This window comes from Dreissena polymorpha, chromosome 5 (assembly GCF_020536995.1).
Source record: "Dreissena polymorpha isolate Duluth1 chromosome 5, UMN_Dpol_1.0, whole genome shotgun sequence".
Lineage (NCBI taxonomy): Eukaryota > Metazoa > Mollusca > Bivalvia > Myida > Dreissenidae > Dreissena > Dreissena polymorpha.
In genome coordinates this window covers 77,891,285-77,906,900 of record NC_068359.1, presented here as the reverse complement: position 1 = coordinate 77,906,900, position 15,616 = coordinate 77,891,285, and the positions used below count along the sequence as shown (strand labels likewise).

General features: G+C 35.6%; 2 protein-coding genes across 2 annotated transcripts; both read right to left on the bottom strand.

Annotated features, from left to right (window-relative positions):
- Positions 1-485: 485 nt before the first annotated feature.
- LOC127831364 (complement C1q-like protein 4) lies at positions 486-7,244 on the bottom strand. The gene is made up of 4 exons (XM_052356334.1): positions 7,225-7,244; positions 6,849-6,898; positions 6,731-6,751; positions 486-973 (listed from the first exon to the last, which is right to left on the bottom strand). Exons 1-4 carry the CDS (start codon positions 7,242-7,244, stop codon positions 573-575), a joined length of 492 nt encoding a protein of 163 aa, XP_052212294.1. The 3' UTR covers positions 486-572.
- A 2,674-nt stretch (positions 7,245-9,918) lies between these two features.
- On the bottom strand, positions 9,919-12,278 carry LOC127831030 (uncharacterized). Its single transcript, XM_052356006.1, has 2 exons — positions 12,220-12,278; positions 9,919-11,395 (listed from the first exon to the last, which is right to left on the bottom strand). Exon 2 carries the CDS (start codon positions 11,378-11,380, stop codon positions 10,379-10,381), a length of 1,002 nt encoding a protein of 333 aa, XP_052211966.1. The 5' UTR covers positions 11,381-11,395; positions 12,220-12,278; the 3' UTR covers positions 9,919-10,378.
- Positions 12,279-15,616: the final 3,338 nt, after the last annotated feature.

Here is a 15,616-nt window from a genome sequence, read left to right as displayed (position 1 = left end):
ACGACACTGCATACGGCTCAACACGTTATGCCTCGCGAGCTTTCTGATTGGTAATCGTTTTAGTAATTGCATGTCGTGATGGGAATAAAAACAACACGACACGTTTGCATACTTAAACAGATCTACACGTTATTGTTTTACGACGGATCCTAATAGAAGTTATTCGGACGTAAAGGGCTAACATTTGAGCTGCGTTCTGATAAAACTGGGCTTATTGCATGTGCGTAAAGTGTCATCCCAGATTAGCCTGTGCAGTCCACACAGGCAAGTAAGGGACGACACTTTCCGCTTAAACTAGATTTTCGTCAAAAAGGGACTTCCTTTGAACGAAAAATACCATTAAAGCGGAAAGTGTCGTCCCTGATTAGCCTGTGCGGACTGCACAGGCTAATCTGGGACGACACCTTACGCACATGCATTTTGCCCAATTTTCTCAGAACAAGGCTCATTTAAAAGCCTGAATCGAGGCGCAAGAACGCTTCAGCAACTTTGCTTGAATGTTTGTTTTATTATCTACTATTAATAAAGAGCAATAACACAAAACACCGATATAGAAAGTAAACAAACACAGTCTACTCATACAGGTAAAATCCGGAGAACGTTGTAAATCGCTCGGTATTATCGCCTTGAAGTGAGCCGCCTGTCGTCTCCCGAGAATCCACAGCTACCCAGACCGATTGACCTATTGTGAGTCGAGCCAATACTATGTTACTTCCCACAAAATGACCATTGGCCGCTCCAAAAACCGTGCTCGAGAATAGCTGTCCGTCCACAACTAGATTTAACCATTCACGATGAAAGCGATAATCCTCAGCGGCGAATGTCAGGAAATATACGCCATCCAATGGGACGGTGAAAATGCCAGTGTTGGGGTTGTAGGCGTTGCCTTTGTTGAGGACTACGCCGTGGAACTGAATAGTGTGGTCTGGACCAAGATTGGTGACATCATGGTCCAAGTAAGCAGAGAATGCGATAGTTCCAACCGCGTCTGGCGCTCTGAAATAAATAGCTTTCCAAATCGATTTCTTTATATTAACTTATTTATCATTAAATACACTGACTTAATTACATTTATTACGAATTAAGTGAGTTAGAATTAACAAATTGACTTACTTGACCGATTATTTTGTTGCTCCCGTTTTTCCAGTACATCTAACTTGAATTTTAACGCACGTTGCTCACTTTCAAGTTGTTGGATTTTCCTTCCGAAAAGATTTTTGAGCTCATCGATATCAGATTTATAATCAGCCTGAGACTCCGGCAAGGAGCTCAAGAACAAACCAAGCACGATGCACATCGAACGACACATCTTTAAACTTTGTCTTATCAAACGAATGGTTTAATCATTACTGATACAATCGGTGTCTGTTCCAGTTTAGAACTTGCAAATCGACATTCCGAAATGTAGGGATTTTTGTTTAAAGGAACATGCTTAAGAGCTTAACAATGAAAAAACACTTCAGTAAGATCGTACGTTTTTGTTTCTGTAAAGAATGATAAAATTGTATTGTTGTTTGGGAATACGGGACAGATGATGCACCATTCAAATACATCTAAATCAATAATACTGTATACCTGTTTTTATTAATATTCCCATCATATTTATGCCACAAAATAAAATATTGCATCCGATATTCTATATCACGAAAAAACGAAGAACGTTTTTTATTGGATATCAAGTATAATGACTATTTCGTTATGTGAAAACACGATGCCGCTCGAATTTGGAAAGAATCGTTTATGTTCCCCACATTTTATGTTTAGTTACTTTTTTATTTCATTTAAAACCTTCTTTAAAAAAAGTTATGTTTCCGTCACTCTGGTTGACATCCAGCTTATCAGAACTATGATGTGACCATTTATGTATGTTATGAAACTAGTTACACAACAGAGAAACAACACAATAGCACTTGGCGTTCAAAAGAAACAAACAAACATGCTTACAAATCGTATCACAACCTTGCAACGGTAATTTCAGAGGATTTGATTATTAACATGTTTTTTAAATAGCTCCAAAAGCCATTTACAAAGAGTGTAATTGTTTGAAAATATTAATCTCATAGCATCCCAATTCAAATTAAAGAGCAAATGGTAAGAAAACATTTTAATTAAAAAGCTTTTAATTATTTAGAAGTTATATACAAAGCAGAGCTAAAGGATGGTTAGTTTTAAGGAACGATGGAAATAATGTAACACATGTATTAACTACAGCTATCGACTAAAACACAGTTTTCGAGACAATTTGAAACATTGAACCAGTTTAATGGCTGTGTCAAGTAGGGCTTTAAATGGTCAAAAATGTTCTTTGGGTAAAGTCGGCGGATCAAAATTAAAATCCCTGAGAAAATTCAGGTCGGGTCAGGTCAGATATTCAATAAATTAATTTAAATAAAACTACATTACTTTCATAACATTTTAAGATTCAACTGCTTTTCACGGCAGGTTATAAAGCATGTTGTTTCTTCTATAATTTGGATTCATTTAAATTTTACTGACATGCTGAACATCATATATTTATTTATTAGGTAAACCCAATTTTGTTTGTCGTAATCAGCAAACGTTACTTGTGCATGTCAAGTATGTCCTTATTTAGACATCATTTACTTGGAATGGCGATTAAAGGTCAAGCACACTCATTTCGTCAAGCAAAACTAAAGCGCTAACTTTGAGGGGAGAAGCCAAAATAACTTAAATCGTAAAACTTATGGCCGTTTCAACTTAGCATAAGATCTATTTTAATTTCGTACTGAGCAAAATAAAAACGTATTAATTATAATATTGCTAGGTAATCTATGAATGAAATCATTGTGCAATACAGATGAATTAATGCAAATATATATTTATTTAAAAAAATAACCCTGTTGAACTGAGTATAAAACATTATGTACCATAGTTTGAAACAATAGCTTTAAAAATCAGAGGTTATACATTTATGTGTACATAATTTATTGTGTCTTATCTTGCTCATAAGAACTATGGAAGAAAAAGAACTCGTGCACCAAGCTAAAATGTTCCATTTGATTTTATCTCTTTCGTTCATATGAATTATTCGTAAAGATAAAATCCAGAAAACATGGTACGATAAACGTCTTCCAGGCCTTGAAGTACGTTCCCGGCTTCCAATAAATCAATTGGGACCTGTTCTCTCATGAGTCCAGCAAACAAGGTGTTGCTCCAATAACTTTTATTGCAAACCCCCGATTCTATTCAATCCAGCCCAGATTCCAAAACACGTTTATAATAAATTTCTTTTTCTTTAAACTGATTCTGTAAAATTGTCCGTCTTGAGCTCATCTTAAATCTATTCGAGTTCTTCATAGGTCTTTGACAAGGCGCAAAGACAATAGCAAACCCGATCAACTTCGAAATATCAATCGTTGATCACTGTCTCATCGATTACGTCGCTCTGGCACAGTGAACTTACAATAACTGACTTTTTATGTACAAACGTTACTCATTAGTCTCCAGAAATGAATTCACACATGTATCTTCAAATAAATCTTTAAATGTACTTATGTTGTATTGTATAATATAAATATCACGACGAAAACGTGTAATGCATTTGGCATATTTCAGTTTAAATATAAATGCCTCTCATAGTTCAGACTCCCGAATGGCTTGTATTATTTGTATCATCGTGTATTTTGTAAAAAAAATAGATCCTTTTCACATTCCCTGGTGTCGAGTTTTTCGGCAGTAGTCTCTCTTGACGAATTGGCAACACGACTAACAAAGTATTTGCTGTTGTTGCAAATAGAGGCTGGACAGTAGGTTTTAACGTTTTTATAGGTACCAGCGACTTGGTTCCATGACGTGACATCGATTGTGACGTAACTTTATAGACGTGACGTCGTTGCTTGGTAATTAAAGAGAGAGAGGAAGTATTGGATATATTTATTGAAGATATCCCATTATCGGGGATACTTCTCGGGGAAACTTCTTAACATTTTTGTAGCAGAACGAGGTTTTTAGATTAATGCTGCAATCGACAATGGCGTCGACAAGAGCAAGTTCGGTTGATAGTGTGGACGAAATAGCAGTCCTCAGACTTGGGCGAAAAAAGATACTGTCAAAAGCGGATTTTTTATTGGCAAAAAGCAAGCTTAAGTCGTTGTTGTATCTACAGTATGAAGGTCAAGAATCTGGCATTCGGGTACGATATTCATGTGCACAGATTGATGTGTTTGCGAAAACTTCGATGAGCATCATGGCCAATTTAACAGACTTATATCTAGATACTAAAAACATAGAACAGGGTAAGGAAATGTTATCAGAGATGGAAACATTTGAAAACGATTATCGTGCAGTAACTGATTTAGTCATGATGTACGGACAGAAAATGGCGAATAGGCCGTCGGAAAATGAACAGATGACTTCGTTAAATAAGGTTAATGGACATAAAGAAGGTAAACTTTATTCCTGTGATAGTTATTTAAACAAACTCGAACAAAACACAAGTAACAGCGAATATCGTGAAGCTGCATCGCATGGTTCAATAGATATTCGGAACATTTGATTGAAAGCAAAACAGGCACGTCGGCGTTTAATTTAAAACATTTAAAGAGAACTATACTGTCGAACAAGACTTGCTGAATCAATTGAAGAAAGTAGAATTAACAATTTTCACAGGGGACAAAAGTACTTACCAGAGTTGGAAATCTACGTTTCTGGCCTGTATCGATATCGCCCCAGCCACCAAGGAATACAAATATTTCAGTTAAAACAATACCTTTCGGGGGAAGCGCTTTAAGCAATAAGCAATTTAGGTCACTCGGCTAGAGCTTACGATGCTGCGAAAGAACGTCTTGTGAGAAAATATGGCGGCAGAAGAAGACAACCGGCGAACCATATAGAACTTCAAGAAAACTTTCAGAATGGTAAATGCAGATGACTTGTAAAATTTTGTTAATTTGCTAGAATTATCTATCATCAATCTGCAAGAAAACGGTCAGCATCAGGAACTTGTAGTTCCCCACATACATTCTTCATTCTTGAATCGGACCATCAAGCAGTGTGTAATGATAACCATCGTATTTGGAAGTGCGATACATTTCTACAGTTGCCAGTTGCAAATCGTTGGCAAATTGCAAAGCGCTATAGACTTTGTTTTTGCTGCTTAGATGACAAAAACGTCGGCAAACAATGCCAAAGAAATCTCAAGTGATCTCTCATGTCGTGTAACAAGACTCATCATTGACTCCGATACCAAGCCATATCGTTTATCTTCGGATGAGAAACATTTTAAAATCGATACGCATCGCTCAATAACAGATGGATGTCAATTTAGCAGTGAATCACATAATGGTTTCAACACATTTTACGTTTGCGATTTATTATTTAATTGTTTCATAACATTTATCAAAATTTACTGTATTTTGATGGAGGGGAAAACTGCGACTTGGTTCCATGACGTGACGTCAATTTTGACGTAACTTTATAGACGTGACGTCGTTGCTTGGTAATTAAAGAGAGAGAGGAAGTTTTAGATATATTTATTGAAGATCGTTAATAAATTGTAATACCAACATCGGGTATTTAGAGTTTATTTTATTCCCATAATCGGGGAAATAGTAAAATACGGAAATTACGATTATCGGGGATACTTCTCGGGGAAACTTCTTAACAGAGGCATCAATATGGTAAGACATCTCGGTTTATTTGCATACTAAAATATGTTTGTGTCGCAAAACATTTGTTTATTCAATTTATTGTCACAAAAAGAAGTTTTTTACAAATTGATCTTTAAATGTTTTCCCAAGACAACGTGTCGAAAATATAAAGTATCAACTATAAATTTCATTTTTTTTTATCCGCGTTCGATTCAATCTGAAAATGTTTATGTTCTCGAATGCTTGATTATACAACACAAAAACTGTTATGACCTAGTGACCTTTTGATATGTAAATCAATCCACTGGGCTAAGACACTATATCATATAGCGCCTAAACAACACAACAGAAGACCGAAAAGTTATTGAATAAATTTTTTGTTATAACCTGAGATCTCTTATGGATTCATTTCCATGATTAAGGTAAAACTGACAATAAATACAAAACAACACAATAACAAACTTATCCCAATCGGTTCATAATTGTTCCACGATGGTTCTTTAGACATGCTATTTTGCGGCACTATGGCTTAAATTCAATAAGCCTGTGTCAACAGAACATTTATTAATGAATTGACGGACATTGCTTACCACAACGAACACAAAAGCTACACTAATACCTTTTCATTGGTTTGTATTATTTACTATAATTGATTGATCAGATGCAATCATACGACTTACTTTGTTTCAAAAAGAATTAAAAAAAAATCCTTACACAGAAAGTCTACTCAAACAGGTAAAATCCCGAGAACGTTGTATATCGGCCCGTATCGCCTTGAAGTGATCCACCCGTCGACTCGCTTGAGTCCACCGCAACCCAGACAGATTGGCCTTTTCTGAGTCCAGCCAATACTGTGTTACCTCCCACATAATGATCGATGTTTTGTCCAAAAACCGTACTCGAGATCATCTGTCCATCCACGACTATATCTAACAATTCACGATGAGGGCGATAATCTTCAGCGGTGAATGTCAGGAAATATACGCCATCCAGTGGTACGGTGAATACGCCAGTGTGGGGGTTGTAGGCGTTGCCTTCGTTGATGACTACGCCTTGCAACTGAATCGTGTGATCTGGACCAAGATTGGTGACATCATGGTTCAAGTAAGCGGAGAATGCGACAGTTCCAACCACCTGGCGCTCTGAATTAGTGATGAAAACATGCATTACATATTTATCATTAAAACTTTTGACATTATAAATAACATTTATTAACAATAAATTAATTAATTTACTTACTTGACCGATTATTTCGTTGCTCCCGTTTTCCAGTACACTTAACTTTAATTCTAACGCACGAATTATTTTATACGTCTTTGCCCTTTCTTTTTCAAGTTGAATTTCAAGTTGTTGGATTTTTCTTCCAAAAATATGTTTAAGCTCATCAATATCTGATCCATAATCAGCATGGACATTCGACACACAGACAAAGAACAAACACAAAGCAAACACGACGCTCATCGAACGAAACATCTTGAAGTTATGGCGTATATAACGATAAGACATACCTGGGTTGTAAAAGAGATGTCGTTTCGGAATGTGGCTTTATCAGCCTTGATAGCTGTTATGTTTTATTTCAGAACACATTATACTTTGTGCCGATGATTATACATACATATTACACAGAATAGTCATCAGTGGTCGATTACATACAGGCACATAAATATACTCTTTTAAGCAGTATAAATTTGACTTTTGTAATGAAGAACTCGCAACTCCACAGGCAGGCATATTGACAATTGACTACTATTTTAACATGTCTTTATATATAACGCTGTGTACCGGTACGTTCTAATTTTATGTAAGTATATAAAACGCATATTGTAGAGTCGCATCTTATTAAAATAAACGTGAGTGTTCTAAGAACTTGTTTATATAGCAATTATTGCTATGACTAAAAACTAAACAGTAAATAGAGAAAAACTATTGATGATATGATTTAGTTCTCAATTTCGATGCTTTTAAAATAAAGTTCAGTCTGTCAGCAAAACAAATCATTAAAACAACTATCTGTAACATTTTATTTGAATACTAAAAGTGTCGTGTAACAGTCTCACGTGTATAATCCAAACAAGTTATTGAGAGAACAAACCAAACACATAAACTTAATTTAATGAAACCAGGCTAAACCTTCGATGCTTCGAATTGACCGTTGAAAAGTAATGCAATACTATCGCCAAAGTTATTACGTATAATGACAACGTAGGATAGTGAAGTGGTTAACATTTAATTTCTACGTCTGTGTGCTACGAAGGTTTTAATGGAAGCCCGAATGCCCTTTAACTCATCATGGCGATATGAACGCTACAGCCGCGTCATATACACGTGATCATTCTGCCTATAGCCCAACTCAACTGTTTATGCAATACCGTATTGTTTTGCCGCGCTGACCCAAGCATTAATATATAACTGTATAGTTATTAGATTAGTGTTTTGTCCTGTATTGTATCGGTTATTAGTCACATGCGCATGATAACAAGTATTTATCTTCTGACGATGTTTTTTTAAATGTTACTATTCCTTTATATATTCAAGTATTTTTTACAATTACTTTACTGTTGTTAGATACGTTTGAAACAACTCTCAATTTATATTACAAATGATGTCGTAGGCACAGATGAAATACAATCAGTACCTGCCTTATTAGAACACCAAAGATCGTAATGCTCACAATTATGAACACGTATGTGTATGTTCTTATGCAAACATCATCGGATAAATAGATGAGTGATAGATAAAAGGACGAAGATTTACATTTAAAAGGATTGTTATGCATGACAATCACCACCAAAAACATCCACATTTTGTGTAATTCCTCAAGTGTACTATGTAGAAGGCATGCAACACAGATAGCAATTATATTGCTTAATCTACAAAGGTTTGATTGTATGCATTGTCACCCCTTCATAATTTAATCATTAAAACATTGATGCATTAATCAAAAATAACTCTATAACGCATAAGTCATAAACACATCAGTGATGTTCGATGAGCGTTAATTTTACTGATATATGCAAATGCAAGCAGAGATTAGAATATTAACAATCTGCTAATCTTTAGTCTCGTTAGTTGGTCACAAGCATTTACGACTGCCTTTGCGCATAAACGCTTCTGGTGAACACTATGTTTTTTTAAGTACATGGATTATCGCATCATTTGATAGCTGCGTACAGATTTTTTTTCAATCAGAATACATATTGAACCTTTCTTTAACATCGCCAGAGAAACCATAATTCAGAAAAAGCTGCTTCATTTATGGCAAGTGTTCGGGTTCCAATGCGTTTAACACAGTAACTTTTTATGGCTATAGGATATATTTTAATTATACGGAAAAGAAGGCTGTGCTAAAATACAATAGTTTTGTTTGCTGTAAATAAAATAAGTAAATCTGGAGCTTTTTTGAGTTAAAATTATGAACAAAATTATCATTTGCGAAAGTCCACAAGCATCTCGGGTTTACTCTTAGCAATGACGGCTCATTTGGCACAAACACATTGATACTATTTGCAGATCCGCTCTCAAAGAATTTTTTATCTCGGCGACTGCTTAAATGCAAGATAAATCGCGAACAACTTCATCGAATATACTTTTGCACGCATTTTCCGCATGTTCTTTTCATGAAATAGGTTCAGTTACTCTTAATGATTAACGAAAAACTCAAACACTGGTTTTGTCATATAAACCCAAGATAGGTTTCTTACTTTAACAGTTTTATCCTAGTATCTTCAAATGACAGTTCTTACCGGATACGCAATTGTGCCGACTACGCAACATTTATCCACAACCTATCAAACTATTCAATATCTATCATTCTTGCATCGGTTAATCTTTGCAGTGCTTTAGATGTGATTTTCTATGTATAACTACCATATATTTCTTCAAAAACAAGCAAACAAATAAGCATTTATCCAATAGTTACTCAGTATTGCTAATTGGTGAACATAAACAACATATAACATGCATGCTTACTAATCACCGACGCAATAATCCAAAATAGTTATAGTCCAGTTGAAGATTCTGATCATTATTTTTGCATAAGCCCGTGCTATTCAAATCTAATTCTTGATTGTTTTACTAAAACGCGTCCATTTTACTCCTTTAGTGAAAATAGACCATTAATCGGTGGCAGGATTGATATTATTAAAAATCGGCACTATTCATTGAAGTTCAGCGTTATTTCAAACACTCAAACTGGTTTTGTGATCAATAATAATTAAAACATGTATTCACTTTGTGTGTAAACTCAAACCAATATATATATAGAAGACAAAATAAAAAGGAAAAAACAAGACACTGAAAAGACAACAACAAAATATTTCATTTTATATGAAAACGTATTCTTATCAAAATGTATGCATTCGAAAATAAACATGCAGAAATAAACAAACACTAATGTAAACGATTCCAAGTCTATTATATAACATAACAAATACATCAACACATAAATAAAAGGTATGTACGCTTAGTACTACAATCCCATAAATGATATCATTTTCATAACAGTAATGTTGTAAATTATGGAATAAACTAAAAATGCGTTTACCAACATGAAACGCAAATGTAAATAACACTGTTGGAAGATAAATGAGATAAACATATAATATTAACACGTAACATACTTAAAGATTATATTTGATAAGTGTCTATTAATTCTTGAATTTACCAGTAGAGTCTAGGAAAACAATACATGCCGAGGCTCATCTATGCAGATGTATGTTAAACATACATATTTATTACCATATACATCTTAATAAAAAGGATTCTGCGTCTTAGTTCTCGATCTCAGGAAGATCTGTGTACTCAAAGTATTTCTTCTTGTGTTTCATAGTGTGAAGGACCCAGGGGCCAAATCTCTCGGGAACGTGCGAATGCCCCTCTTGCGTGTACTGAGACAGGAAATTAACCCCGATGTCTCCGTGAAATTTGGGACTCAGAAAAAACGGAACCGAATACCTGTCCTCTCCGATATCAATGACACGATGACGGGTTGCCTTGAAACGCCCGCCAAGCATTCGTGAGAAGGTGTCGCCAATGTTCATCACCAAACTACCCGGTCTCGTCTTAACTGCTGCCCACTTTCCGTTCGCCTGCATGATTTCCAGACCACCGTAATGGAAGGCTGTCAGAAGGGTCATGAAGTCGGAGTCCGTATGTTCCGGGATTGCGATCAATTTATCATCTTCTAGCTTGGCATATTCCGGCGGCTGTCCCTCCCATGGTGGGTAGTGCATAATTCTAAAGGTCGAACAAGGGTTTGGATTGAAAAGATCAGTAAAAGATTCCTCTGGAATACCAAGTCCAATTGCGCAGAGTCGAAGCAATTCCATACAGGTTTCATGCATGATTTCGTACTGCCCCTGCATAAATTCTTTAAATGGTAACGCCCCATCTTCCTCAGGCCAAATTGACTTCTCATAAAACCAGTTTGTTTTTGAAATAGTTGGATCATCATCCTTCACGTCTCGAGCAAATTCAAAAGCCTCTTGTCTACTCGGTTGTCCCGGAACTACCGGAAAGTACCCTCGGTAAATGTTTGAGTTTTCTGAATTCCAATGCTTTCGCATGATCTTCCTTTTGAAATCGATTGGTTTGGCAAACAACCATTGGCAGCAATCCCATAAACCCTTGTAATCTATGCCTTGTACATTATCAATGAATGCAAATCCAACGCTTTCTAGAACGCTCACTATTTTCTTTGCCTGCTCGTCTCTGTCTGTCTTGGCCTTAGCAAAGTCGATGATCGGAAGATCAGTGAATTCGACAGACGCCATCTCGAATGACGCTTACTTAAAAGAATACATAAATTATATTATATAAGTCGCGTTCTGAGAAAACTGGGCATAATGATGTGCGTAAAGTATCGTCCCAGATTAGCCTGTGCAGTCCACACAGGCTAATCAGGGACGAATCTTTCCGCTTTTATTACATTTTTTTAAATGAAGTCTCTCCTTAGCAAAAATCCAATTTAGGCGGAAAGTGTCGTCCCTGATTAGCCTGTGCGGACTGCACATGCCAATCTGGGACGACACTTTACGCACATGCATTATGCCCAGTTTTCGCAGAACGCGACTCATATATTATCGATTGATGTAGAAATATACCCCATACATAACATTGAACTTTTATCACCATCAGTTGATGTTTCCGCTATCCTGCTCTAAACCATTTGGCATTGAGAATATACATTCTTTTCTAAAAAAAAGTAAACACGATCTGTCCTATGTATCAGTTTGTCCCCTGAGTTTTTTAACAATTAATTATGTAGCATATAGTTATTGTGATACTTGTGTTTGGTTTCTTTTTAAATAGCAACACATTTGGATATAAAGAATGCTCGTTTTACACAATAACTTGTTTTTTTCCAAACCTTTAATTTTTGAAAAATATGTACACAATAACATGAACAAACTGGGAAACTTTTAAAAGGACTAATATACACTGTACAATATTAGAACATGCAAACATAGAGGTCACTCACGGCATGTCATATATATTCGAGTAATGAAGGTGCTATAAGATCCTACTGAAATTCAATCGTAAAAATTATAAATTTTATTAACAATATAATAACTTAAAAGAAAACAGTAGAATAAACATAAACATTATTTACCTTGTTTAACTGTTCGTATTACTATCACGCGTTTACACCGCAGCCAAAATAAAACTACCTAGTACTAGTAATATCGTGTTTTTATACCTGGGCTGTTTTCTCATACTTTAAACTTTGTTTACTGTTTACAAAAACAGATTTACAACTTTTGACGTCAACGGGCTGTTTACGCATCCCGTATATAACCACAGTTTCTGTCTAAAAACTGTGTCGTTACTGAATTTCGTAATACATTTGCATATAGGTTCATGACCTCAAGTTGACGTGGTTTGAAGTAACAAGGTCGCTGAACTCATGGTCACGTTCACATCAGACTCTTTAAGTTTTCGCATACTTAGTATCTGCATATAGCAAAATACATATAAGTCGTCATCAACTAGTTTGTACTATAAAGTTCTGGTGAATTACATATTCAATCGACCGAATCAATTTAAACAACTTGAAAAGAAGATCTATCAACGATTATTGCTTTGAAATTTCATTAAAATATGTAAGTGGGTTAGAATATAGTCTAGATTGAATAAAACGTTAAAGTTAAAATGATAGCCTTAATAAAGTAGCTCACATCTGTCACTTTATTATGATGTAAGCATTAGACTAGCCTTAACTGTTTTCGATGAACACTAAACCGCTGTATAACTTAACATTCATAGGTCCGGCGTACATTTTAACCGCAAGCGAAACATATAATGAAGCGCCGACATCGATTTATCACTTTTTAAGTCGATATCGTGAATATATTGTTGTATAGCCACGTCTATAACGTTATTTATATTTGTAAAGAAGTAGTATATGATTTCAATCATTTTTAACGTGTAAACCTTTATTAGATGACATATCTTCATTGAAAATGTGTTTATATGTATAACTAATATTTATTTGTTATAATTTTAAGAAATAATAGTCAGTTTGATATAATAATCGCCATTGGCGATAATGTCTGGCAGCAGCGTGAGCACTGAAATATGGCACAGTATATGCGGGATTTAATTAATAACTCGTGGACTTTAACCCTCAAGACACATGGCGATGAAGAATTCCAACACTCCTAGCTTAGAACATTGGACAATTGGTCGCGTTGGACAAAAGGTCGCGTTGGAAAATGGGTCGCGCAAGATCAAGTTTTCACGTGGAGCGGCTAAAGCGCGGATAATAGACGTGAACTTATGCTCCGACCGCTTCTCTAAAATTATCATTTTTGACGATGCTGGATCAGCGTCGTCTAAGGTTTGATAACTAGTAAAAAAATTCTTCACAATGGGAACCTATGTAAAAGACCGAGCCAGTCCGATTGAGATAACTCGATTTTTCAGTTACTTCCCTTGGCATTCGCCACTGCGTAGGAGATTGCTCGTTGATTTTCATTGATAACATTCTCCTAGCAGAGTTGTCGTTCGTGTTGATAAAGGTAAATATTAATAGAACAGCATATCCTGGGGAAACAGATTCAATAAGTGTATCAGAACGTTAATTTAAAATTAGTAATTTTACATCCATTTTATTTTTATGGACCAATGAAACAACTATATATTTTCTCTATTTTGTTTGATATTTGTTCTCGATTTAGTAAATAAATTGCGAATAAAACATGTAATATTATTTTTTTACGTGATCACAAAACTAAAGAATGCGAACAATCTCGAACCTGCAAATTGTAAACGCTGCACTGCTATGATATATATAGATATAACAACATTTCTTAGCGTAATTGTGCGTCCCGCTAGCGCAGTGGTAAGGACGTTAGCTTTTTCACCTTTACGACACCGGTTCGATTCCCGCTCCCGGCGCAATTTTATATTTTGTCTGTTTTGTGGTCACCATTCCGGACAGGTGTTTTTTTCCGGATAATCTCATCCCCCCCCGCAGCATTTGACCATATAAAAAATTAAAAAGTATTTCAGTACAAAACAAATAGCTGGAAATTGCAGCTATCATTCAAAATTCGTCCCAACTGTCGTCAATCTAATCTTATTAGGTAGGAGTGCTGGACACACTCCGGGTCCCAACATTATGCAGCCTCAGCGCGGAGGTAACTCATTACCTTGGAAAACACAAATACACAGACTGGGTGCAGCCTAGGCGCGTATAGACTCAAACAAGGCAACAAACTCAAGTGCGGGCACAATCATTTAAAATTTACATATTGAATACGATATTCTAACAGAAATTACACAACCACCTAAGTGTACATACCCTGTTTGATATTTCGTTCGATTGTTAGATTTCAGCATATACATGTATAAGGTCATTTCGCTATTAGTTAACTTATCCATATGTTCGTGGGCGAACTCGGATAGTCAAGTGCTCATACGATTGAGCTCACATGGTCCGGCTATGTGCTCATACCTACTTTCGAGAATCATCATGAAGGTATTGCCATACTTAATTAACAAGAATGTGACCCGCCTCCCAGTTTCCCTCAATGGGTCAAGTTACCCACGGGTACTACTTCCCCGTACCCCTAAACTTTTTTTCGTACTAAAAATGTTTCGTACGCAAATTTTTTTCGTACCAATTTTTTTTCGTACCCAAAATTTTCGTACCCAAATTTTTTATCGTACCCAAATGTTCGTATCAACATACACAATTGTGGTGATATAGACTTAAATTGATGTTTTATATCCATCCTCTTCAAAAGCATCGTCACACCAGTACTGTCAGTACTTTGATTACAATAGAAGCTGTCGTCTGCAAAGTGACTTGCTCAGAATACGTCGGTGGATATGAAAATAAATTAATTATTCCGGAATGAGTTATCGATGGGTTAAAAATTACATTTGCGGGTATAACTTTGGCTTATGGAAATATCAAATACTTATAAGTGCTTTTCAAAACTCAGCATAATAACGATTTAAGCTTGGTTTGCTACTAAAAACTACCTAAACACTTTAAAAAGAGCAGCGAAATAGGAAATCTGGAATACATATTCACCAATATTTTTTCTCCATCTACAAATCAAATACAAACATGTTGAAACGTTGAATAATGCACGTGTGGACTCTGTACACACTTTCACGTTTGTTCACGTGACACTCAAACACATGTAAACTAGGCCGCTTATGTTCATGTTTATACTCCTTTACATGCATAAGCGTTGAAATCTGTAGAAACGGACACTGTATACATATATACATGACCGCATCTGAACATTTATATATACATTATTACATATTCAATCCTGTACATATGGAAAATACTTTATTTATGAACCTTTATCGCTGAGAATTTTCTTCATTAAGTGTAAAATTGTATCAGTAAATAACCCCATTTCGAGATATACAATTTATTGCCAGTAATATGACGTATGCAAATAAATTGTGTTACTTTTTAGCCATTTTAGCTGTAATTAGCAATTACATGCGAATTCGTTTGATGTGTTTCCTTAACTTTACCGGGC

Bases quoted from the DNA above. Each gene is read 5' to 3' on its own strand.
- LOC127831364 (XM_052356334.1), bottom strand. From the start codon at position 7,244: ATGACTATTCTGTGTAATAT. The intron at 6,752-6,848 runs GTAAGTAAATTA...TCACTAATTCAG, and splicing joins GCAACGAAATAATCGGTCAA to AGCGCCAGGTGGTTGGAACT. The intron at 974-6,730 runs TCGCATTCTCCG...CGGTTGGAACTA, and splicing joins GCGCCAGGTGGTTGGAACTG to TCGCATTCTCTGCTTACTTG.
- LOC127831030 (XM_052356006.1), bottom strand. From the start codon at position 11,380: ATGGCGTCTGTCGAATTCACTGATCTTCCGATCATCGACTTTGCTAAG.